A 27,175-nucleotide genomic window follows, 5' to 3' on the forward strand; every position below is an offset into this window, starting at 1 on the left:
TCTGCTTCACTTCTTAAAAGAACAGGATGGGCCTTGCCCGAATCCCCAAGCTAAACATTTCAACTTCCAACCTTCCTGCACTTCTGCTATTGTTTGATATTGTCTTTCTGTGCAGCCCAGTCTGGCTAACCTAGAACTCTGTGTAGCCCAGGTGGACCTCAAATTGGTAGGTCCTACCTCCAACCTCCCCAAATCCTCCAGTCTCAGGTGTATGCTACCATGCCCACTTACTCCTGATGCTCAGACCTGTTTTTTTCCTATTCTCATTTTGTCTTAGAAAAGAGGATTGAGTTTTATTTTTAAATCTTGTAAAACACATTCCACTTACCTCCCTCCCAAATGATTACTTAAATCAGCAAAACACACCTATCAATCAGTGGGGGCTGTGGCCTCTGAAGTCAGAACAAACACCTTGGTTTTGCATCCAGGCTTATACCACATCATCCCTGAGCTATGTGAGAAAGGCCACACTTTTTCCACTGGTGTCTATGGAGTTTGTGTGGAAATGTGCCAGTAACTCAGCGACTGTTCGCTACATCACATGAGTGTTACAAGCCTCGTATGAGATGGTTCCCCAGAGTGGGATTACAGCTGAGTGACAGCAAAGGTCTTTATCTTCCAGGATCTTCTGGAGTCTCAGAAACTGGTCTTTTTTTTTTCTTGCTTTTGGGGCAAGAGAGACTCTGAAAATGGGATTGCAGCTAAGGACCTCAAATTTGGTAATTTTCCAAGGAGAGTAGCATGAAAGAACTTGATTCCATTTTACTGGTTTTAAAGATGGAGGAAGGGGTCATAAACCCAGAACACAGGTGGCTACTTAGGGGCTAGAGAAGACAAGGAATTAACTGTCCCCTGAGCGTCCACAAAGGAGCTCTGCCCTGATGGTGTCCTGGTTTTATCCCAGGGACACCCATGTTGGGCTTCTGAACTGTAAGATGATTGATTTGTATTGAAGCTACCAAGCATGTAATAGCTAGTTACAGCAGTCACGGGGAACTGATCCTGGGTCTCCAGACAGACATCCCACACCAGTGCAGTGACTAGCGGAGATCTCACTTACTTATTTATTCTGTTGGGATTTTTTTGAGACAGGGTTTCTCTCTGGCTGTCCTGGAATTAACTCTGTAGACCAGGCTGGCCTTGAACTCACTGAGATCCTCCTGCCTCTGTCTCCCAAGTGCTAGGAATAAAGGCACGTGCCACCACTACCTGGCTTGAAGGAGATTTTAATTCAGAGATTGTTTATAAAAGATGGGGCAAGCTGGCAAAGAACCTGTAGGACAATATCCACTTTGAAGTTTTCTATCAGCAGGGATGGGGGCGGGGGGGGTGGGACCAGATAGTCATGCAGGTAAGAGAGAGGCACTGTGTACAAGGAAACTGGTTGGTATCCCATGCTGCTTTGCAGAAACGAATACCTGAGCCATCTCTTCTTTCCTGGGGTTCTTCAGCTTATATCTCCCCAACTATGCCTCCATTCTGCCTGTTACTGCTATTACAAACACAGGCCATCCTTCAACAGAGCCCTGTCCTGAGTGTTTCACATGTAGCTCAACTAACATGTTGAAAATGAAACTAGGTCTTCCTTTTAAAGAATATTTTATCATTTTAAATATTTTCATGTGTGTATGAGAGTATGTGTGTGTAAGGTGTGGTACAGGTGTGTGTAGGTGTGTGTGTGTGAGTGTGTATGTGTGTATGTACATGTGTGTATGTGGTAGGGTGTGTGTAGTGTATGTGATTTTTTGGGGTTGGAGGCGAACATCAGATATTCTCCTCTCTCACTCTCTACTGTATTCCCTTGTAACAGGGTCCTTGGTTGTCTTGTTAGGGTTTCTATTGCTGTAATGAAACACCATGACCAAGGAAACTTGGGGAGGAAAGGGTTTATTCGATTTATGCTTCCCCATCATCATAGAAGGAAGTCAGAACAGGAACTCAAGCAAGGCAGGGACCTGGAGGCAGGAGCTGATTCAAAAGCCATGGAGGAATCCTGCTTATTGGCTTGCTCCTCATGGTTTTGCTCAGCCTGCTCTCTTACAGAATCCAGAACACTAGCCCAAGGATGGGACCACACACAATGGGAAGACCCTCGAAGAGCAACTAAGAAAATATCCTACAGATTTGCCTACAGCCAATTCTTTTAGAGGCATTTTCTCAATTGAGGTTCTGTCCTATCTGATGACTCTAGCTTGTGTCAAGTTGACACACACCTAGCCAGTGTACTCCCTTAACCTGGGAACAGGCCAGCAGCCAGCAAGCCCCCCAAATCCTCCTGCTTATGTGTCAAAAGCTCTGTGATTAGGGGCCATGTGGCCATGTACAGCTTTTTACATGGGTGCTGAGGATTCTCATGGTTATGTAGCAAGTGCTCTTGCTGACTGAGACATATCCACAGCTCTGAAACTCAAGGAAAGCAGCCTACCACTTCAATGTCTGACCATGCTGACTGTAATTTTTAAGAACTTTCATCGTGACTTGAACGACTTCCTCATGCAGTCCTGACCTGACCCTGTTGTAAGATATGGCATTCCCTCAAATGGGGTGATTTCTCTGCTTAAGCAGAGAGTAAAATACAACCCACCCCCCCTAACAGACAGGAGAGGTGGGAAGAACAAAGCTTAGCTGAAGTGAAGGCCACTCAAGCTCCCCTAAAGCTACGACTCTAACATCAAACATCAAACGTGTGATGCCTCCTTAGGACATCCCTGCTTGCTTGTCCAACCTAGCCCTTAGAAAGCTACTACAGAGAACTGGTTTGTGACACCAGATTCTAGGCACTCTGAGCAAGATCTAAACTTTTAAGTTGTCTGTCACCAGGCCCAGGCCTGGACTGTCACCAGAGAGGCTACTGGGTATGCATGAGCAAGAAAATTCCCAACACACCTTACACTTCTACCAATTCTTTAATAAAATCCTGCATTTCCTATTGTAGCAAATTGCTCGTGGAACCAGGACACTACAAGTGCTATCAAGTCTGCATTTCTCAGAAAGGAGGGTCAGGGATCATATTGGCATACATTTCTAATTTCTCTCAGTGAAGTTCCCTGGGAAGCAGTGCCTGCCAGATCAGTACAGCTCATCCTGAAAAGCTAGCAAGCCAAGCATCTGGTCAAATAAAACCTTGCTTTCCATCCTCAAAAACTAGACAGCTCCTAGCACAGGCCTGCAGAGGTCACTGACAGTTTTAATGCTGAACACAAGAAATGTGCCCATGTGAAGCCCTAGAAATGGCGATTTAGCAGATTCTGGGCTCACAGGAAATCACATTGTATATCCACACAGACAGACACTAGACGAGGAAGGAAATTTCCACTAGTTAAAGTGGCCTGAGAAAGCTCTGCAGCCATTCCCACTGCCCTGGCTAGCCTTCTCAGCTAACTGGGATACAGAGGGCACCAGGAAAACACACACACACACACACACACACACACACACACACACACACGTCTATCCCTTAGCATTCCTGACATTCCTATGTCAACAGGCCTGAGACATGCTGATTCACACACAAAAAAGATTATTGTGAACAGAGTGGGGTAGGAAAAAGCCACCCCACATCTTTGTCCTTGGGCAGTTCCTGACATTAGGCAATTGTCTTCCCTCTTGGACACAGCACCACAGTGTTCTTGTGTCCAGAGAATGCCTTAAAGAAAAGCGTTGTGCCATGCTGGCAGAGAAGCTGTTCTGGGCCCTGTGGTATGGTGGCAAGTCCTGAATGCAGCTCACAGCTGAGTGGACTTGGGGATTGACTTAAACTTCTGGGCTCTAGTTTTTCAACAATAAACAATTAAGGCTTGGAAATATCTGAGAGTGGCCTGGTACACAGTGATCAGTAAGCAATGGGCTCTTTTTTTAAAAAAATAAAAATATTTATTTTGATGTGTATAGGTGTTTTGCTTGCATGCATGTCTGTGCCTGGTGCCCTCAGAGTCGAAAAGAAGTTTACCATGTGGGTGCCAGAAACTGAACCTGGGTCCTCTGGGAAAGCAGCCAGTTCTCTTTGCCACTGAGCCATCTCTCCGACCCCTAAGCAGTAGGTTCTAATGATGCTATTATTACATTATTCAGGGTTCGTCTCCTCCTGGTCCTCATCATTTATTTCCTCCTGAACCACATATTTTGATCTGGAAACCCACTCCTCCTGTCCACCTAAAACACATTCCATCTCATTTCTAACTGCTACCCTTACCTTGTCCACACTGCCACACATTACCCACATGCCATTATGTTCTACTGTTCTCCTCACCATCGGCACCAAGAGACAGCTTCTGGCTAAGTCAGCGACTATCTCTCAGATGTGCTGATATTTGAAGGTGCTAATTCGAACTGACATATACCTCCATTCATAAGGTGAAGGGACTCCAACTCCTTCACTAAATTTTTAGATTTTTGGCAATGGAGTTCCATTTATGTTGCTTGGGTTGGCTTCATGAAGTTCAAGCAGTCCTTGGCCTCAGTCCCCAATGACTACAAGTATAGTCCACTTCACCCAGCTCTCCATTTTTTTAAAAATGTATTTTGTGCATCCACCCACTTGGCACCCAGCTGTGCCTCTCCATGCTCCTCCCAACTAAGCATAAGTCATCAGAACTAAATGGGGCTGCAGGCTGCTCTTGAATGAGTTTAGTTCCTCCTTCCCCCTGCTCTGTCATGTGTAGCGGCCAATTCTTTTTGGCCTCTGCATTCTCCAAGTAGCAGCTTCTATTCTGGCATCACTGGCAAGCAGAGCAAAGGCACAGTGACCCTGTGTTAACAGTGACCACTCCTCCTTAGCTAGCAAAGGTGTGCTGAGCCTTCCAAAGGTCCATGTGTCAGGTGTGTTGGTACTCACCAGTCAGCAATGCATCCAGTTATTAGGTAGCCAAAGATTAATCCAACCAGCAAGGAGAATTTAGCGATATGGACCTTCCAGGCATTATCACACACAAGATCCCACTAGAGAGGGGCAAACAGAAGGTAAATCAGAGAGACGCATACACATACACACATCTAGTGGCGCTCAACCACAAGGACATTACAATAACCCTACCAGGGTCTTGGCATTGCTATTGGGGCCATACCACATGTGACACTAAGAATATCTTCATTAGACTGCTGAAAATCCAACGGGAATTCTAATTTGCCCACAAAATCAAATGCCGTGCTTTAGCCTAAACAGATTATCCACATCTGCAAGGAGTGACACATGAAATCTGCGGACATGTGTGTCTTCTGTTCCCAAAACCACAGGAAACCGAGGGAGAGGAGAATGGTCAGAGTAACAGGTGACAGATGGCGACCAGAGTCCTTCACACCCCACAGAGCTGCTGCAATCCAAGTGATGGGAAGGTCTGGCCACGTTTCCTTATGGGGTGCTATCACAACACAGGGAAATGAAAGGCAATATCTGCATTCCCACTGAACTGCAGTCTCAAAACCAAAAAACAGTGAATAGTGAAGGCTGAGCTATGAACTTAATATATTCTCTTTTTTTCCCCTGTAAATGCTCTTGTGAATTGTGTTGTAGGGCTACCTGCACCACTGGAGTCTCAGACTTAGTCAATTTTGTGCAGTTAAGTTTTGTTATTTAATTGGAAAAATAAAAATGATCCTCAGGGCTGGGGCGATCATTCAGTCCACAAAGCACTTGTCATACAAGTGTGAGGATCTGGATTTGAATTTCCAGAACCCACATAAAGTTGGTATGGTAATGCAATCCCAGAGCTCCTGCAGCAAGATAGGAGGTGGAGACAGAGGAATCCCTGCAAGCTTGTGAACCAGGTAGACTGGCATACACAGTGGCAAAGGACAGAGAGACCCTGTCTCAAAGAAGATAGGTGAGGACAGGCACCCGAGGTTGTCCTCTGATCTTCACGTGTGCTATAGCATGTATGTATGTATACCTACTCACACACAAACATTCATGCACATATGAGAGGAGAGATAGATAGATAGATAGATAGATAGATAGATAGATAGATAGAAATCTTCAATGACTATTTTTCCTATTTATCTAAGTGGAAAAGGACTGAGGCTCACAAACAGTGTCCCTCTAGGTCAGAGGGACAAGGAAACAGGGAGTGAGTGGCTAGTGCAATCAGGACTGGATTACCCATCCTTGCTGTTCTGTGTTGCCATGCTCCCTTAGTGGCAGAGAAGCCCTTCTGGCTACTGTTCCACCTTGGAGTTTTGACCCCAGGTCAAAGGTGGGGGGTATTGATCTCAGCTGGAGAAATGACCCATCCTGGGATAATTCAGGAATGATAGGACAAGAGGCCGGAGGCAGTCAGGAATGGTGAGTCACGACAAGGGGTGGAAGGCACGGGCCACAGCCTGAACTGCCTTTTTAGGTGTCTCTTCCTGTGATCTGCCTATGGGGAGACGCAGAATGTAATGCCATGGATTCTGGTACCCTCAGGTCTGACTGTTTCCACACTTCTGGAGCATCCGATGGAGACCAAGGATGACAGCTATAGGTCTTGACTTTAGTGGAATTTGGAAAAGACTGTCTGTATCAGCAATTGCCAAGGAAAGAACCTGACCTAGACGGAGAAGGAAGGGGGCACCTGTCACTGCTTTGACATCTGCCCAAGACTCTTTGGGATACTTCATTGCCCATGATCCATGGCAGGAACCAGAGGCTTTGAGAGAGTAACACACTCCTTCCTCTACTGAGTTGGCCCCAGATGGTCTGAATCAGACCAAAAGATGAAGCACAAGCCACACAAAGGTCAAGAAGGAAGGTTTGGGGCTCGTTTTCTAGGTGTTTTCATATGTCTGGGGAGGAGGACCGTTGGCTGCTTGAAATGCCACATAGGTAGTCAGATGCTACAGAAACACAGGGACTCCATCACCTGGGAATGAGCAGGAAGTGCAGATTAGGGGGCCCCATCCCCAATGCTCTGAGTGAAAACGCATGCAGGAAAGCCCAGCAGTGGAGGCTGATGAGCTGTTCCAGTGAGCCTGAGTCGCATGGACCAACTGTCCTGTTTCTGAGGACTGCCATAAGTTCCCACCCTGCCTTTCCAGGCCACCATGGAGACAGCCTGTGAGCTTCTTCAGTGGTCTCCCAGGGAGGAAGAGGCTAACACTCCACACATATCAATACACTTCATCCACTCGCTCCAGACAGCTAAGGTGGGCTCTTGAAGCCAGCCTGGGAAGCCAACATACACTGATGTTTCTAGAAGGAAAAAATTGCTAATAAACACCTTTCTAATGTCGGGAGGGCAGACTTGGCCCTAAAACACGAGTTACAGCTTTGTCATAACCAAGGTGTGTGTATTCCGTTTTCCCAGATCCATTTAAACATTCCAGGAGAGGCAGCACCTGCACCCATTCAGCTCCCAGCTCCACCACACCTGCACAGACTTCGGTCTGGCGTATTCTTGGCAAGCACTAAGTTGGCCTGACCCGCGTTGCTGCCTGGGAGAGAGACACCAGCTGCCATCTCTTTCATTCAGTCTACTTTTAACTACTTTCCCATCTCCACAGACCTCCCGTTGATGAGTTTACTCAAGGTTAAATGTTGCAAAAGAGTACATTATGTTTATACTAAATGGCCAGGAGACAGGAGACTTTAATAAAAACATCCAGGGAAGTGGGGAAAATAGCTGACACTGTTGCCAGCTCAGTCACCTGAGCAATTACTACACCCGGCCTGGGGCAGCCATGACCCAATTTAGTTGCCACCTAATAAGTTGTTCAGTAGTCACCTCAACATGACCCCTATCAATTAACAATGCCAGAGTGGAAAATTAGTAGGACATGGAGGAAGACTGAAGCACTCACACTGGCAATAAGGAAAGGAAGCCTCGTTGGCATCAGTGAGCCCGGCCTCTGTGGGGACTCACCCAGGGACTCACCCACCCTGGGGTGGTGGGCCAGGGAATCCAGGGCAAGACTGCCACCTGTGCAATATAGCTTCCTCAGCTGGATACATATCTGAGTCAGCAAGCACAGTGCCTAAGAGCACCCAGCAGGCTTAGCAAGATAAGGGTTACTCACTCGGGGGAATCCACCTACACCCTGGTCCTGCTGGGGCCCACCCTTAAGGCACATTCCATCGGGCTTGGAGGGTGGGTAGGAAGGTGGCGGGTAGAGTGGGAGTGGGGTGAGGGAGGGAGATGAGGGAATCTATGGAGTTGGCTCCCTCGTTTAACTTCTACCAAAAAATGTACTGGGCACATGAGGTGCGGCCTCGCACATTCTTATCCTTGTGAAAAATCTACCAAGGAATTTCAGAGGTATGAGGAAACTCTGGGATCACCTGGTTCTCAAATTTGTTCTCATTCCTATAGATAAGATTATAGCAGTTGGTTACTCAGGAAGTTAAACTAAGTTTCTGGGATTTAAAAATAAAAATGTCTGACCAGAGTAGTGTTGTAAAAAGTCTAGGACCAGGACTTAATAAGCTTGGTTACCGCCCCTCCTCCCTGTCTCCTTCCTCCATCAATCAACCACCAATACCAGTGGGATGGTGGAAACCTTTCAAGTATAGCCTGAACATGTCACCGGCGTTCCACTGTGGCTATGCCATCCTAATTTCTAGGGGTGAGAGAGATGCTCACTGGACAGCCAACATGGCAGGAACCTCCTTCTGGTTTACCTTCCTGTAATACAAACTATAGGGCTAAAAACACTACTTCTGGACCCTTATGGAGGTTTCAAATACGGTTTAGCATCTGCTAGTCAGGTTCACAGAACAAATAACTCTTCATGCTACCTCGTTCTGATCTCAGGGCTGATGAGCTGAAAGAGAACAAGTGGTTGGGGAGGGGAGGAGAAGTTCTGCAATGCTGGTCAGATCCGGTAGGGACCAGGTGGTCTCAGGGCCTAAAACTCTGATGACAGCTTTACAAGAGTGGGATCCTGGAGACAGTGGCTGGGACAATGACTTCCTAGTTTCTAGGCTTCCAGAGGAAACACTGGGCAGGCTGGGCATAAGGTGCTACGCTGGGAATCCTTCGGGAGCTCCGGCCTATACTCCAGAAACTTAAGAAAAGCTGTTGCCCTGCATTTAATCCCTGTCTTCTGAAATGCCCACAGCAGTGCTTGATTCTTGATTGAGCCCCTTCCTTGATTGGGTTTCCTTGAACTATAGTTCCCAAGGAAGATGTAGGCCGAACCCCCACCCTCCAGAAACAGTACATCCTGGCACGGACTCCATCTCCTGGAAACCATCCCCTAGAGAACAATGGGAACAGCCCTCTAATGAAGCAAGTTAACACTCCATCAACAGGTTTAACAGGATCATAAAAGCTTCAAGCCACAGCCCATCCCACCATCCCATTCGGCCACTGTACTCGCCCGCAATGCCACAGGGGACTCTGGCCCCAGACTTACGGGCACGATGAATGCTTTTACACATCTCACACAACATAGCTGCTTTCTATGTGTTCTGTTCAAAAACTGACTTGAAAAGACAGGAAAAATCTGGTAGGCTGCTTTTGTACTCATAGATTTAAAGGACAGACTACAAGAAATAGAAGTAGTATCATTTTAAGGCAATTATCAAATTTCTCGACTTGTTAAGAGTGGAGACTAGTCACCAAGAAAACTAATCATGTTTCTGAAGAAGATGGAAAATTGGGGCATAGAGAAAACAGTTTTCAGTAATAAGGAATTCTCTAACAAAATTTATAAGAAGAATCATCGAAATCATTGAGAAGATAGGTTACTATCTGACTGTGTTAAGAGAAATTTCCTAGAGAAATGGCGGGATGGTGCTCGAGAGATGGCTCAGTGGGTTCAAGCACTGGCTGCTCTTGCAGAGGACCAGGGTTCAGTTCCCAGCACCCACATGGCAGCTCACAATGGTCTCTAACTTCGGTTCCAGAAGATCCATTGCCTCTTCTGACCTCCACAGGCACCAGACATGAATGTGGTACACATCCATACATGAAAGCAAATATTCATGCATATAAAATAAAAATGCATCTTTAAAAAAGAGTAATATGTTTTGAATTTAATAGTTACTATTTCATTATTAACTTTAAGTAGTTAAAATTTCCATGCACCAAAAATATCATAAACAAAATTATAGATATCCATATTCATAAAACTACTTCCAAAGGTCTCACATTTAACTAAATTGTTTCCCCCTAGTTTTATTTTCTTGGCAATATAGACTAACATACTAAATAGAAATGTGGATGCACACCTGGACAACTGACAAAACATGCAGTATAAATTGGTTGGAAAATAAAAATCTCTGGAAATATTTGATTCTGCTAATGAAAATCTAAACTAACTATATGTATTTAACTTTCTAAGGATGAAAGAGAGACAAAGAGGTACAGAGCTGCACAAGGTGTAACAGCAGGCACCATTTTTTCTGGATGAAATCTGACAACATACAGACCATCCCTTTAAGTAGTATCTACTCTCTGGCCCAGCAAACCTCACTTGGTGTAACTTTTTCACAAGGAAATTAGCAGAGATGCTCACAGAGGTCCCTGTGCAATGACATCACCAGCTGTCATTTACAAGGGCAAGACATGAGTTCCTGAGGAATTAACAAAAACTTTCCTTGTGTATTACGGTGTCAAAATGAAAAGAAGTGAGGACAACAGCTGCTGTGCTCAGGGAAAAGGGGCATCCCAAAGCATCCAGGCCAGACAGGGCTGGGGAGATGGCTCAGCAGGCGCAGGGGCTTACTGCCAAGCTGGATGACCTGAACTTGATTTCCAGAACTCACATGGTAGAAAGAGAACTGACTCCCACATACTTTCCTCTGCTCTCCACAGGTCTGCTGTTGTACATGTGCTGAGCATAGATGTACATACACAACACACACACACACACAATGCACGCATATATAAATTTTTAAAAAAAGGATGTGAGAGTAGATTGGAAACTGAGTTTTATTTTCTAGTTTATACTATTCTTCTGTTCCCTAAACTTGTCATGATTAACTGTAAACTATAAAACAGGAAAGGAAAATGATAAGGGCAAGACAAAAGTCATTAAAAACTAAACAAAAAACTCAAATGAATATATCTCCTTTGACCTTTACAGGGATCTATATTTTAATGCCATCTAAAACTAGAGTCTGAGGCTAAAGTTCAGTTGGCAGAGTGCCCGCCAGGCATACACAAAGTTCTACGATCTATCCCAACATGGCAGAAAACCTGATGTAGTGGGTGGGACATGCCTGTCCCAGGTGAGTCAGGAGAATCAGAAGTTCAGTGTTATACACAGGCAAAACATAGAGCTTAAGACTAGCCTAGGATACATGAGACCCTATCCCAGTCAATAAGTAAATGAACTAATAATATGTTTAGAAGATAAAAAGATTTATTTATTATGTATACAACTTTCTGCCTCCATTTATACCCACACGCCAGAGGAAGGCGCCAGATCTCCTTACAGACGGTTTGGAGCCACCATGTGGTTGCTGGGAACTGAACTCAGGACCTCTGGAAGAGCAGACAGTGCTCCTAACCACTGAGCCATCTCTCCAGTCCCAGAAACTTGTTTTGAAAATGTTTGGTTGTCAACAGGAATTTTGAAAAGATAGAGAAAATAGAAGCAGGTACCGTGGGACACGCCTGAAGTCTTGGCTACCCACAGGTTGAGAGTAAGGGTTATCATGAACCCAAGAGTTCAAGGCTAGCCTGGGCTAACACATCATACTGCTGTTTCAAAGCAAGCAAGCATTTTAAAAGAAGCTTTGCAGCAGGCATGCATGGTGGCATGTTCCTTCAATCCCTGCCCGTGGGCAACACAAACAAATGAATCTCAGTGAGTCTCAGGCCAAGCAAGGCTACAATTGAGACCTTGTACAACCCACAATGGGATTGGGGAACTTGAGAGATGGCTCAGCTGTTAAGAGTACTGGCTGCTGTTTTAGAGGACCCAGGTTCAATTCCCAGAACCCACATGGCAGTTCACAGCCATCTGTAACTCTAGTTCCAGGAGCTCAGACACCTCTTCTGACCTCTGCAAGTACCAGGCACACACATGGTACACAGACATAATGCAGCCAAAACACTCATACACGTTAAATAAATGTATTGTTTTTCTTGTAAAAGAAGCAGATTGCAATAAACTTCATAGCCTGATAACAGCCCATGAAATTTACTTCAGTGTGTTCTGTTTATTCAATGAATGTAATTTCTCCCAAGGTCTCATCTCTCAGGGTGAGGGTCCTCTTGTGAGCCTGTTGTCATTAGCAGACCACAGGGTTTTGACAGCCACTCTGCCAGCTGCCTGTTCCGCGCCTGAGCACAGTCAGTTGAGATACAAGGAAATATTTCAGGGAAATACCACAAAGAAGTCAAAATGGCTTTAAATTCCAACGGTTTAAATGAAACAAAATCCCCTACTGGGTTGCAGGAATGTAGAGAAATATGGGGCCATCACTTTTCCTCTCCAAAATAGCATTTCAGAGCCTCCCAAGAACCAGTGAGTTATATGCTATGGATGGGCTGTGCTATGCTGCTTTTAAACTAGAAACAACAGGAATGGTAAGAACATCCACATATACACATATGTGCACACAACAGAAGCATACACACATACACATGTGAAGATTAGGCACATAAGGACCAAAGAAATAGTCTCCATAAGTCAGACTGAAGGAGTGTGTGAGCTACAATTAGCTTCTACACATGTAGGCAGCCAAGGTCGCCATTTTTAGTATTTCTATTCTAGTAGTATATAGAATCTTTTTTTTTTTCTCAAAAGACTTCATAAAAATTCAGGATATACTGCCTAAATTGAAAAACCTCAAACTCTCTCTTTAGTTTTGCTTCTAAGCTCATCCTCCAGTTTCAGGAGGCCTGCTGTCAACAGTAGGCAACACAAGTGCCAATTAGAGCTGGCATGCTAGGGAGCTTCCTTAAATGACATCATCAGCACCCTTGCCAGGTACTCTGGGGAATTCTTTATTTTCTTTAAGCTTTGTCTCTGATTTTTGTTCATTGCTACTGCAATTGCCTTTCATCTTTATTTTTCCTATTTAACTTACTGCCAAAATAAACAAACAAACAAATAACTACAGCTTGCTGGAGAAAACAATAGAAAAACATGGATTGCAAGTTTGTCTGGGCTAAAGGGAGGATGTGCCCCTCTTAGAAAACCTGCACTACAGCTGTATTTGTTGGTTTGTTTGTTTATTTAATTTTGCGGGGCACCCACACCAAAGCCACAGCATTGAAGCTAGTTAGGGCTCTTTTAAACATTCCATAGCCCTGTTTTTATGACTAACAGTGTGATTTTTCAATTCATCCAAACCCCAGACAATGCTTCATCTAAATGGTATTCCTGGGGATCGCGTCTCTGCTTTCACAGCAGCTCTCTGGTGCAGAAGAAGAGCAAACTGTGCGGCTTCATTTGCCAAAGCTGGGGCTTCCTTAACTGTCACCGAACTGGATGGTTCCTCGCAGTGCTAGAGGCGGAGAAGGGCTTCCCAGCAAGGTGCACAAGAGAAACGAGAAACGGTCACCTGACTGCACTCTCACTTCAGCTGATACCGGGTTATTTCTAGAAAAACAATCTGGGGACTCACTTTATCTTTTCCACAGAAATACTACGTGGTAGCCCTCAGTGGAGGTCTATACCGTGGAATATACTATAGTATATTTCTATACTGTGGAACGGTCCTACTCTCTTGATAGAAATCCCTGTGTCGTTTGGGGGGGGATTCAACAGATATCCACAAGGCAGCAGAAATTGTTAATAAGCAATGCCTTCTATTAACCAAACTTTGAGGAATCTTGCCCTGATCTTCAATGCGTATTTCATCAACGACCATCACCGCTAGAAAGGAAGGGAATTAAGAGCCAGTTGTATAAAGAGACCAGAGAACGAGGGGAGGGAAAGAATCCAGCCGTAAGTCTCAAGACAAATCAAGATGTGCACACTAATTTATTCTAAGTAACAAACACTGCTCACTTGAGAAAGTCAAGCTAGTGTCCTGTATAGCTTAGAGGGCCTCTCCTAGTGCGACACAGGACATGAACAAAACTGGTCTGTCACATCAATACGTAAGCACACCCACTCATTCGGGAAAAGAGCCAAGCGTGGGAAACTTCTGACAGATCAGAAAACACTCAGCCTGGTAAGGACTTAGAGGGAGAAGACCTGGAATAACATGGCTCTATGAAGTTCTCTCTATCGTGGGTCAACTTACCACGCCTCCTGTTTACAAGCCTAAACCCCAGATCCTGTTACTACTGAGTCATGTCCTATACCTCACCAGCTCCCCAAAGCCTGAGGACCCTTCATAGACCTGCTCTCCCGGGCACTACCCCACTCTTTCGGCCCCTGACATGCCTGGTTCAGCACCTACTTCAAAGTCTAAGATGCCTCTCCCCACCAGAGGCTAGAGGCATGGCTCGGTGGCAGAAGGCTTTGCAGTGTGCTAGACCCTGGGTTTCCTTCCCAGTGCCATAAAAAGGGCCCTCCAACCAAAACCTATGCTCACCAACCACAGTCAGTCCAAGTATGCTAGACCTTCCCCACTGGTTACAGTTTTTCTTTCAGAGAGTCGATGACACTTTTGGAAACAGAAGATGAGGAGAAAGAGGTGTAAAATGCAAACACATGGATGGATACAGCTCCACATTCCAATCAGGGCAATCGACTCAGCCAAAAGCCTCCCTCCCAGGCAAGAGCAGGGCCCCTTCCCTGTGCTCCTAGAAGATTTACAGTCATGATAAATACCCAGATAATTACAGTATACTGTAAGCGTCTACTTCCAAGTCCTTTCACTGACTCAGCAGCTGGAAAAACAACTAGAGCCTATGACCCAATACACTTCTGTCCCTGTTTTTGTAAATAGGTTTGTTTGCACAGGACTACACTTCATCTGTATGTATGCCATGCCAGCAGATACACCACGATAGCAATTTGAGCCACTGTGAAGATGACAGCATACCCCTCCCATGTCCATAAATAAAAACATTGGCTATTTGATCTTTATAGTGTCACCATCAAAACTTAAGTTTGGGTATCTTTGTGGCTGTTTCCCAAAAGTTTTAGCTGAGAAAGGAAGATCACCTAGAATGTGGGTGGTTATCCTCTCACGGATTGGGGGTACAAGACTGGAGGAAAAAAGAGACAGAGAGAGAGAGAGAGAGAGAGAGAGAGAGAGAGAGAGAGAGAGAGAGAGAGAGAGAGAGAGAGAAAGCTTAGCACCAGCATGCATCTCTCTCTGCTTCCTGGTTGTGGATATCATGTGACAAGTCACCTCATGCTCCTGCCATGACTGAATACAATTTCAAACATAAGCCATAAGAAACCTTTCCTCCTGTGAGTGGCTTCATGTCAGTATTTTGTCAAGCAAGTAGAAATGTAACTAATGCAGAAATGTCTTTTCCTTTTTTTTTTAAGTTGGGGTCTCTGTATGTGGCCCGCACAGGCCTCTGATTCCAGCCTCCTGTCTTAGAAGAGTGAGGCGCAATTTTGTTTTATTTCTCTAAGTTTACTAATTGAGCTAAGGGCTCAGAACAAAGGAGGAGGGAGGGCCTTGCCTTGGAGGGCCCCCACATGTGCTGTATTTGCTGAGCCATCATGTTTCTCCCTCTGATCCTTTGCTTTTTCATGATTTCTTCAAACATACTTTATTTAAATAATATATGATAATATACAAATTTATGCCAGAATGTAGTTTTGAAATGTTGTACTCAATTGTTTACTATGAGTGGCTTTCCCCCAGGGAAAGATATTATTGTTTTATTTTTAAAACTGATCAAGAAATAGGTGCATGGAAATTTATTTTTAAAAATAGAAAATCCCCTTTAAAAGAACAAATCTAGTTCACAAACTAAGGTCTCTTCTTGGGCATTCTGCCAGTTACTTTGACAAGGCTGTCACTCACTCACTGCCATGGACCTCTTTCATGGGCACTGTCATCCATGGGGGTTGAGATCAGTGCTTGAAGGCAACCACCAGGCATATAGCAGGGACTCTTTGAGTCTGGTGAACAGGCACCTCCATTGTAGTTCTGCCCTGTGACAGCTGTGTGACCCTGAGCAAGGACCTGACCCTTGAGCAAGCTCTGTTTCAACATCTGTGATGTGGGAGGCACATACCCTACAATGCATGGTTGTTGTGAGGGTCAAGAGCAATGTCGGGGGTGTGCCAGGGCAGTGACTGGCACATGCTAATGCTTCCCATTTGCTTTGTCAGCCTGTTGAGCAGTCCTCGGGGTTTGCTGACTGTGGGTGAGTAACACTTGAGTCTGCAAGCAAGAGAGTGACTGCCAAAAAGGTTTTGATTTACTCACTAAGTCACATCGAGCTGGTCCGATTAGGCAGTGCTTTACTATTCTACAGCATGTCTGCACAGCCAGCACCGGGTAGGAGAGGGGAGAGGGGAGAATAGGAAAGGCCATGTGTGAGCAACGTTGCTCCTAGCTGCACAGAGTTACATGGTAGGCTCCACATTTTTCAAGCCCTCCTGGATCTCAGAGAATGACGCCCTTCACTTTGACCTTCCTAGCAGCATCCTAGGAACTGCAGCTCAGCCCTTTAACACTTCCTGCAGTCAGTCCCGAAATACACCATCTCTCTGACCTTGAGCAAAGGATGGCACGATGGCTCTCAAAAACTGACGCGTTAGATTCTAATGGGTGGTCAGTCGTTCCCCACCCCCCCATACACCTTGAACTATTATTAATCTCCTACAAACACTATGATGAATTGGCAGTGTGACAACAGAAAGTGACCAAGCAGTCTGGCTCCTCCTGGGCTGGCCAGGCTTCATTCTCCTGGGGTTAAACCCTTCAGATACAGCCCTTGGGTCCAGAGAAGCAGGGGCATGGCTGCACTCCATGCAGACACTGGTTAAAACAGGCCCCTGGCCGTGTGGGTGCCTCTGGCACTCTAAGGACAAGCTAACTAAAAAATGGTTGTCCAAGTTGCCTTATTAAATCAAAGTTGAAAGTGCTGGCAAGCTGAAGGCAGGAAGACTTCCAGAAGAAGGCTACCGGCCACGGGTGATCAGCTCTTTGATGGATGGGTTGGGGAAATTAAGTATGCAGAAGAAAACTCACATCTTGTCAGAGAGTCCTTCATAAACCAAGGTTTTTTGCAGAGCTGCCCACACATGGCTCTTCACCATAATCTTGCAACCTGGACTCTTGGGAGACTTCAGCCCCTCCTACCTGCCTCAGGTTTTGAAGTCTGTAACAGGCCTGGGATGGATAGGTCCAGCGGGAATCTCCTGTTGGCACTGGAGCTGAGATTCTAGCAATACTCCAGAGAGAGCTGAAACACTGTGTTCAGTGAGTGGGGTTTGTGGCATGGTTGTACTTAACAAACTGGAGTTCCTTGCTTTCCAACCTTTCCAGAGTAAGGTTCTCCATCCCCTATGAATTGGTCAACAGCGTGCAGCCCTGCCAAAGTGTGGCTCATGGAGCATTCCCCCAAATTAAATCAGAAGCAAGACAGAGTCAATGTGCAAACACACACACACCACCACCACCAACAACAACAACAACTATAATCATAGTTTTTGAAGTGAATGATCCATATAGGACCCTTTGTATTCACTGTATTTACAGTCACTGCTATGTCAGAGATGATGTGTTTGTTGGAGACATCAATCCTCAGAGGACATCAGCAGGTGGTCATCTAAGTAACAGAATCAGGCAGGGCACGGAGCTCAGATGCAAGGCCCTGGGTTCATACCCCAAGAATAAAATACAAAAAAAAGTGTGAGGGTGGGGGGAGAGGCATCAGTAGCTAATAATAATTATTGTTGAAATAATTTTCAGAAATGTTCACTTAAAGAAAGTTAAGTTGATGTCTCCTTTCAAAGATCTTCTCATTGCTTCTAAAACGTCACCACAAATCCTGAAAGGGGATTGGCGCTCTGTGTGACGCATTTCCCAAACTTACTTGGAAACTGTTGCCCCTATCCACACTTCCAAGGGCAGACAGTTGGACTGCAGAACACGAGAGGTACTTGCATGTATATTTTGCTTGCTTTTCATGACCTAATGCTGTCTATGAGCACAATGCAAATTATAACACATGGAAATGATACCTACAAGGCTGGGGTACAGCAATCCTGCTACCCCGCACAGTCCATGGGAGAGGGATGAGTTCGGGGTGACTGGGGGAGCTCACGTGTGCTGAAGCACTTTCATACTAAGCAAAAGAAAGCTCTTTTGCATCTTCCACCAGAGAAAATACAAATGGTATAGCTCTGTCTTCTCAGAGGGTTATCACTACTAACGGGTTAGGACATGGGCAAATCTTAGATACTCTTAGGATGTGACCTGCAAAAGGTCAGCCATGGTAGAAAGCAGCCAACTGTGAAAGGGACACTTTCTGAAGTCTAACTGCACAGCATGTGTGCCCTTCTGACAGGACAACCGTTCAGCTAGCCAAGGGTCAGTGTTGGCTCCAAGCTGTGCAAGCAATTCCTACATGACCTTAGTCTCTCTGAACTCATCTTGCTACCCCCCAAAAAAAACAATTAAAAAAAAAAGCATTGTGGCACCAAGTGCTATCGTCTTATGTGTTTAGAGTACCAGTCTCAATAGCTCATGTGCCCATCCCTGGAATCATGGGTAACGTGTGATCTACACATGAGATCTAATTACCATTCATCCTAAAATAGGATGGAGAACCAGACATAGGTTACAACACGGGGGACCCCAAGGACACTGCACTCAGTGTAGTTAGCTGTCTCAGAAGGATGCTTTTTGTATGATTTGACTTACACAAGGTCCCTAGAGGACCCAATACATTTAAGACAGAACATATGGGCTGACCAGGGCTGGGACAGAGACACAGGAAGTCAGAAGTAGAAGGGTACAGATGGCTAGTCTAGAGAGATGAAGAGGCCCTGGAATCAGAGAGTGGCAATTTCTGAACGATGTAAATGTATTTCACACCAATGAAGCATGCAATTTAAAAGCAGTTAAGATGGTAAAAAAACATTACTGTATATATTAAATACAGATGCATAGTACTCTGAGAACCCAAGTCAAGGCCTTTGCAGACAGCCCTGGAGCAGGCCCTGCCTTCAAGCCTGTCTTCAGTCTTGTTTATCACCTTCCTGAGAAATGCTTGAGATCTAGCCCTTGAAGCCTGGCATTTTCCATCACTGATGGGTCACCAGAAAGTCATTTGTTGTCAGTAAGCATCCTTTCCCCCAAAGCTTTCTTATGTGTGACAAAGTAGAGGTGTCCTGCCCACCAGTAGAAAGAGTGAGCAGCCTACCCCACCTTGCATGGTTATCCTCTCTTCCCAGCCTCTCACAACACCCAAGGCAGGCTATCCCAGACCTCAGGCTCTGTCCTCACATAAGCAGCTTTTCCCTCTCTGCTTCTCTGCCCAGGGTCAGGATCCAGGCAGTCAGCATTGCCAGGAGTCATTGGCATGTGTAAGCGTTAGGAAATGAGAGGCAGGTGAGGTGAGGTTGGGAAAGAGACTCACACACAGGCTGGACACTGAGCTAGGAAGAAAGGGGAGAATTCAGGGCCAGACCCTTGGGTAACCTCTGGCACATTGGTGCTACAGAGTTGAACCTTTATCAAGCCTAGACTTCAATGGCTGTTAAAATCTATCCTCAACCCAAGGGTAATTCAGTGGCAGAGCCCTTTCATGGATACTGTTAACTTTAAAATAGCTGGGAGTTGGGCATGGTAGCATATGCCTTAGATTACAGCACCTGAGAAGCAGAAGCAGGTAGATCTCTGTGAGTTCAAAGTCAGTCTGGACTACATATGGAGTCCTATGCTAGTTGGGGCTAGTCACTGAGATCCTATCTGAAAACAGAAAACAAAACAATACAAGTCCTACTCAAGGATATTAGCCTAAGGGCCAGCCTTTCAGAATATGCCACTTTTGTGTGGACATGAGGCTTGTAAGATATTGCCCAGTCTCTGAAGAACAGGTTTGAGACAGGATAAGTACAGAAAGGAATGGGGTCAGGCCTATATTATAGTCATGTCTTCAATGGCTTAGTTAAGGTTAGTAGCACCAATGTTTTAGATTTGGGAAGTAGGGACAGAAAGAAGATTCTAAAATAGAAGATGTTTAAGGGGACCTAGGGCACTCCTAAGGAGATGTCAAATAGCCTGGTAACAAATTGAACCCAAGGAAGAAGATCCTGGAAGTGAGGGTGCAGAGTAGCCAGGTATCTCCCAGGGTACATGGCCATTGGCTAAAGTCAGTCTCATTTATGTGTCCTGGCCTGCCATATGCCCTGCTTTAAAGTTGAAAGTTAACTGCAGGGGCTGGAGAGATGGCTCAGTTGGCTAAGAGCACTTGCTTCTCTTGTAGAGAACCTAAAAGAGGCTCCAGCGCCCATGACACACAACTTCTAACTGCCTAAACACTCCAGACCCAAGGGAGCCAATGCCCTCTTCTGACCACCAAGCTCCCCCTAACTTTACATGCATATATCTCAATATACTCATAAAAATACACAATTAAAAATAAACATATTTTTAAAGTTAAGGGAAATGGGAACAACTATATAAGTTATTATTCAGACTGAGTTTCCTCAACTGGAATTCTTGGGACCAGAGGTTCTTCAAGTTTGTGATTTTTTTTCCAGATTTTGAAATAAAATATTAGAAGAGAATACTGGAAGAAATGAAATATTGGAGAAGACTCAATGCTAAACACAAAATTTATTTATGTCTTATATATACCTCAAATGCAAGGCCTGAAAGTAATGTTATATAATATTTTCCAGAATTTTATGTATGAAACAGAGTTTTCTACTTATGGCTTCATATTGCCATTCAGAGTTTCAGGTATTAGAGCATTTTGCATTTAAATTTATGGACTTTGTATTTTTGAATTATGGATTCTCAACCACAAGCAGGTGACTTAGTGACTATATTAAGAGGCCCACTGTAAAGTCCTTTTAGAAAGGACTGGGGTTAGAGGCCAGCACACGCTCTGCTGAGGGCGCCTCTTCCACATACGTCATTGCAGGAATCCCCACAAAGCCTCATGGACCATGTCTTCTCCACTTTGGAGAGCATCCTCCAATCCTGAGCTATTTGCTATGGCTGCTCAGTGAGAGGTTGGTAGCCCAGGTGTGAACTTGGTCCTTCTGCACTGGGCTCAGTGCCCCTTGTCTACCTCTGCCCAGGCATCGGTGATTACACACCTGCCTTTCTCTCTACTGTGTCAGCAAAGGCTCCTCTAATCACTGCAGCTTAGAAGTGAGGCTGTCTGCAACTCAAGTCCCCGCCTGTGTTCAGCATGCTCAAGACCCGGGGCATAATTCATATCACAAAAAGAAGACAAAATAAAACTATCTTAGCTTGATCTTTCGATAGATGCTGCTATTGTTAGAAATATCCCAATAGAGATCCCAGCCTTTTGGATGAGGACCAAATTCCTGGTCCCTGGTGCTCCAAATACCTTCACTTCCTTGCTGCTAGCAGGGCTGCTCTTTTGTCACCTTGGACCTGAGCAAGGCAGACTTTGCAGTAGGTCACCTGTCATCTGCCTTTCCTCTTGGGTACAATCACTTCACAGTCACTAGGCTGAGAGCATCACTTACTCGGAATATTTGGGGGTCCCGCCTCTAAATGGCTGTCTTATTGGAAGAGCGCCATCAGTTGCTTAGCTTTCTTTGTAAGAAGCACGGCCCCAGTCAGGGTGCTGTGCTTCCACAAGCACGGACAAGCTTCCTGACAGCACTCGGACTGGCTCACAAACCAGAGTAGCGTGAACATCCTGCAGAACAGCCTAGCTTCTTGGATATTCCAGCCAAATGGAGCATACCTGCTCCCACTGCTCTCCTCCAAAACATCAAATGGGAGGTGAACTGGAAGGGCGGCTGGTTTCTCTCACCAGCTCGTGCCTGGGGAGTACTTCGTCCGTCCCTCTTGAGCTTAGTAGAGGGACAAGCAGGTTTCTGCAGAGCAGGTTCACCAAGGAAGGCTCGTCCTTGCTCACTGGAATTTCCCTACAAACCAGCGAGACTAACTCTCCCTCCAGCCCTTTGCATTTTATACTGAACTGTATTGCATATGAATTAAGTGTGGTGTCTGCTGTGTTGTCTGGGGTTTTGTCTAAGGATTTTTCAAGCCCAACATGCTTGCCCTCACTTGGTCATTTTCACAGAAGGTAGGATGAAAAAGTTATGGTGAGGAGGGATGCCACTCTCACATGCCACCAACATAGGATAAAACTCACTCAACCCAATCAGCTGAGTCACCCTGAGGTTATACTGCTGCCTGGCAGCGTCACTTCTGATGTGACTTTTCCCCCACCGACCAGACACCATCCGTTCTCAGGGCCTCTCCATCTATCCTGATGGAGGGGTGAGGGGGTGAGGCCTGGAATAAGTGGGATCACAACTGTCAGGGCCAAGGACCCACACCTCTTGGAGGTGACATCCCCCTTCCCCCAGAGCCCCTTCTCATCTCTTCAGCATCCTCTGAAAAGAAGAGACAAAGAAGGAAGTTTGCCTAGCTCATAAAGAAGTCAAGATGTTACATAGCTGGCCTGATTCTGCCAATCAACTTGTACCTATTAGAACCGAAGAATGGGAGGAATAATAGACACGAGGCGTGGAAAAAATGAGTATTGTAGGATTCACAGAAGTTTGTGGTCCTGGACAACCAAGTGCACATCATCAGGTGGGGAGAAATGCACAGTAGGGAAGACACGTGCAGTGGGGCAGGCAAGCCTTCATCAACATGCCATACTCGTGGGTCAGCAACATTAAAACAAATCAAACAAAAGAACACGGATTCTCAGGAAACCAGAAAGGGGCCTATGAGAGGGGCAATGGGGCTTTAAGGGCAGGAGAGTGCAGAGCAAATATTGTATGAAAGTGAAGGTTGGAATGTTCGCAATGGAAAGGTTTGAGTAGGGATGGAAGTGGTGACACGGAGTCGGGGAGAATGGGAGAGTCAACCAAACCTCGATATATGAAAACTCTATAAGAAAAACCTGCCCTACCCACTAATTTCAAAACATAAAATAAAACCATGTTTGAAAGGAGGTATCCTGCATGAATGGATAAAACCATTTGCAACAGCCATAGGTTATCAAGTGAAAATAGCCATACGCCTTTCTATGAGCTGTTGGTACGGAGGCCCATACTGTTGAAACCACCATAGACTTTAGTTGCAGGACATAGAGAAATCAAACTGGACCTGAAGCACCCTCCCTGTGAGCCAGTTTTCGTAGTGTCAGGAGGTGTTACATGTGCCACGAGGTAGAAAAACCAGCAATACTTTTACTCAGCTGTGAATGCTGTGAGCGACAATATCAACCTGCTAGGCAAAACATACCTTCTAAATATTTATGTTTGGGCCTGTAGGTTAATGCTACCATCAGTGTTGGTAGGAGACACTTCATGTTGCAGTGAGTAGCAACTACTGCAGTGATTCATAACTAGTCAAAGTCCTGAGAATAAGTGACTGTTGTATGTTCAGCCCTGACCATCATCCCCTCTAAGACTCAAGGAACGTCATAGAAGAGGGTACAGAAAGAACACAAGAGCCAGAGGAAGGGGTGGAATACTGTAGAGCTCTGACATCTGGGCTTGACATGGTTCCTACACTCATGAACTCACAACCAAAGACTGGGTGTCGTTCCTTTATGTTGGAGGAAGGGGCTCACAGAGCCCATCAGTGTCTGAGGAGCTGTAGGTAGCTAACAGTTGCTGGAGGACAGAAGAGATGTTTTCTGCAGTAGTGTACCTTCCCTCACTACTGAAAACAACCCCTGGCCCACGTTCATGTAAGCAATCCTAATAAAACTCATCAAAACCAAAAAGAGCATGGAAATAGAAAGGGAACAAGGGAATAGGGGGGTGTGGTGTTGGGAAGAGGAATGGGAGCATCAGGGATAGGAGGAGACAAGATATGGTAGCAGAGGGTGAAAACAAAACACATTCTATATGTGAATGACAATGTCAAATAAAACCTATTATTATGCATCACTGATGAGTGCAGATAAATGCAAAATAAATGAACTTTCAAAAAGTAATGGGGGCCACAGGACTGAGAAACCGTGTGTGTGTGTGTTTTCACATGCACACGAGCATGCATTTGTACATGTGTGCTCATGTGTGCATGTGTCTAGAAGAGAATCCATTTTGCAAAAGCTGTATTGTTTATGCAGAAGGAAAAGAAAGGTGAAGAATAAAGAATCTCCTACCCAAAGTCTGCTATGTCCACTGCTCCTTCCCAGCCTGGAGGACTTGCAAAGCATTTGTTCTATTCAGCGGTCCCCCTTAGCTGAGAAGAATGTGTTTCAGGGCCTCCAGTGTGAGACTGAAACAGCATAGGACTAAGCTTTATTTGGACATTTTCTACATAGGTATGCCTAAGGTAAAGTTTAATTTGTCACTTTGGTATAATAAGACACTAATAAAAATTCAGAATAAAATGGAACTGTAACACTACATCGCAAAAGAAGTTATCTAAAACCTTTTTTTAAAAGATGCCTCTCCACCAAATATGAGCTTTTATCCTGTCATTGCTTTCTGAGCGATACAGTTTAATAACTGCTGACACTGTGTTTATTTTATATGAGACATTGTAACTAATCTAGACATGATTTGAATTGTACAAGAAAGTGGGTGTAGGTTCTGTGCAAACACTGCCATTTTATAGAAGGGTCTAGAGCATCTTTTGACTCTGTTATGTTCAGGAGTCCTAGAAACGATGCCCAGCAAACACCGAGGGATAGCCATACCATTTTCAGCAGCAAAAGGAACAGTTAATAAAGTATATAGCGACACGAGATCATTCTCAACCGTGATGCTAACACCAAGACTACATACTAAATGACCTCATGTATAGAACCTCTGGAAGAGGCACACGGAAGCAGTGGCTGAAATGAATTGTGAGCAGTGATTACTGAAGGAGAAAGCTGGCTAGATGCGGGAAGGAAAACTCACTAAGCTATACTAACAACCCAGTGCTATCCGTTTGCTCCAAGCCTCCCTTCACCCAGATGGGCTTTTGTCTGCCCTAGCTCTATCCACAGGAATCCCAGTTTCCCAGGCACTTGTCTCCCTTCTGTTACCAGTGTCTCCTAACACAGTGTTATTTGTGTTTGTAACTGCTTCTGGATCTTCTTGTAGGGTCCTTCAAAACCTCCTATATTTTCAATTGTGAGGGTCAGCTATTATGTTTGCTAAATAAGTTCAAAGAGATCAGGAAAGAAAGATCGTTCTGGACTATCACCTCATGCAGTTAAGGGGAAAATGCCTTCGGGGACTTTAAAGCCTTGTTCAGTATGATAAACTAGGAGTCTTTAAGGTCTCTGGTGACCTCTGCCTTAGTGTGGAACCAGGTCCCTCTAAGACCAGTGTTACAGACCTGGTCTCTGTCTACAGTGCTGCAGGGAGATAATGTGCCTACTAGGAGATGGGTCATAATGGGGATATAAGAGCCCCAGCTCTTTCTCTTCTTCTGATCCTGCTTCCAAGCCGCATGTCTTTTTCTACCACACACTCCATCACAACATGCTGCCTTACTGGGGCCCAGAAACTAAGGAGCAGCTGACTGAGGAAGGACGCCTCCAAAACAGTAAGTCAAACACACCTTTCTTCTTATGCTGGTTAGCTCAGGTATTTTGTTTCCCTAATGGGAGGTTGGTTGACACACCTTTACCTGTGAAGTGTGATTCATTTTGGCTTTCTCCAAAATTACTTTTGATAACGAGATTCATCACCAGAACTGGAGTCCTGCCTTCTTTATTACCCCTCCCTCTGACCACTTACTTAAGGTTCTGCCTAAAAGGAACTTTGAGGGTTATAAATGGAATAAGGAGGCAAGTGAGAAATCAATTACATAGGCAAGAATCTTACTACCGAATTTCCCAGAAAACTATTAAAAATAAATCTTCTATGAAAACGAAGTAATGATTATACAAAAACTACTATCCTGAAGCACAGGGTGAGGGCTCACAATGCAGCTGAACTACAGAGACCACCAAACTGTAGATGGACCCCTATAAAAAGCTCATCCCTTTTTGTATGTCATCTGCTTTCATTGGGCCCACATAGGTGAGGAAGCCTTCTGGCAGCTGAGAGCAGCTTCTGAGGATCAACCAGACCAGTGTCCCACGTCACGGCTCCCTGTAGCAGCCACTGACTGGCTTCACTAGCACAACAAAAATGCCAATCACGCTCAGAAAAGGATACAATCCATACCCACTCAGAAAACCAGAAGTGGAGTGGGCAGACCGTGCAGGGAGCAGCTGTTGGGGAGGGAGGCAGGAGCAGATCCTGCTGGGGAGCTTGGGCCTGGGGTCCTTGATGGTGGGTACAGGAGTCACAAGACATCAGTCTTGGTTAGCAGTTGGCATACTGTCAGGACATGGTCCATAATGGAGGTGTAAGAGGAGAATTCTGATGCTTGTGAGAAAACTCCAGGAAAACAAGACAAGGGTCGTACGACCTCAGTGTCTTCTAAGCATGTGACTGTCCTTGGCATATATGTTTGTGCTCCTCCCAGGTACAGCAGATAGGAATGGGTTTACGCCAAATTACTCATTACAACAGGCTTTGTTATGTTTATTTATATGCCTCTATGGAAAAACATGTTGCCGTCACATGCAGCTTGTCTGTCATGCACTGCTTGCCCTTGTGACTGGACATTTTTCTTGTGTGATTTCTCTTAACACTCAAAGTACAAACCGTCTGATGCTCTGAATAAAGCTGGCCAGTGTGAGACTTTAGTCCTTATTTACTGGCTCCGTTCTCGACAACAGACTTCCTTGAAGAGGTGACAAGTGTGTGGCTGTCCATCCTCAGCCCACGTAAGAGGTATTATGCCACTGAGGCTTACTGCCTGGCACCAAGGAAGGAAGTGGATCCCTGTCTACTACTGAGCAAACGTCACCAATGCTAATGAATGGGCCTGGCCTCCAGTGTTCCACCTCTGGATCCCTTGGGAGAGTTCTCTTTTCCTGATACCTGAAATATCAGGAAAGCACCTCCCTAGGAACTAATTATGAAGAAGGTATGTCTGAATTAGAGACATTTTTTTCACACAAATACCATTTATTTCTAAATAAATGTTTCCTTTCCTGGTGACCCTTACCCTAAGGAGAAGTCCAAGGCTCCAACTTTCAAAAGGGACTGGGAGTGCTCCCTAACTACATTCTAAATATATATTATTACAGCCACAGATAAGTGTGGTCCTTACCTCTCATCAAAAATACATATGTTTGCAACAGATAAGGACCATTACAGAAAACTACAACCAATCAAAATGCAGAGAACAAGAAATCGTGAT

The 27,175-nt window shown here is 45.1% G+C and overlaps 1 protein-coding gene across 3 annotated transcripts in view; it reads right to left on the reverse strand.

The window, feature by feature from the left end:
• Positions 1 to 27,175, reverse strand: part of Slc22a23 (solute carrier family 22 member 23) — a 159,277-nt gene that overhangs the window by 116,665 nt on the left and 15,437 nt on the right. For 2 of the 3 annotated variants that reach the window (XM_057787306.1, XM_057787305.1), the window contains exon 2: positions 4,835 to 4,938. The exons of the other annotated variant lie outside the window; for it this stretch is intronic. In XM_057787306.1, coding sequence (XP_057643289.1) covers positions 4,835 to 4,938 — 104 coding nt within the window. The remainder of the gene's footprint in view (positions 1 to 4,834; positions 4,939 to 27,175) is intronic. 3 annotated transcript variants of the gene reach the window in all.

The sequence above is a fragment of the Chionomys nivalis genome, chromosome 13 (genome assembly GCF_950005125.1).
Source record: "Chionomys nivalis chromosome 13, mChiNiv1.1, whole genome shotgun sequence".
Classification (NCBI taxonomy): Eukaryota; Metazoa; Chordata; class Mammalia; order Rodentia; family Cricetidae; genus Chionomys; species Chionomys nivalis.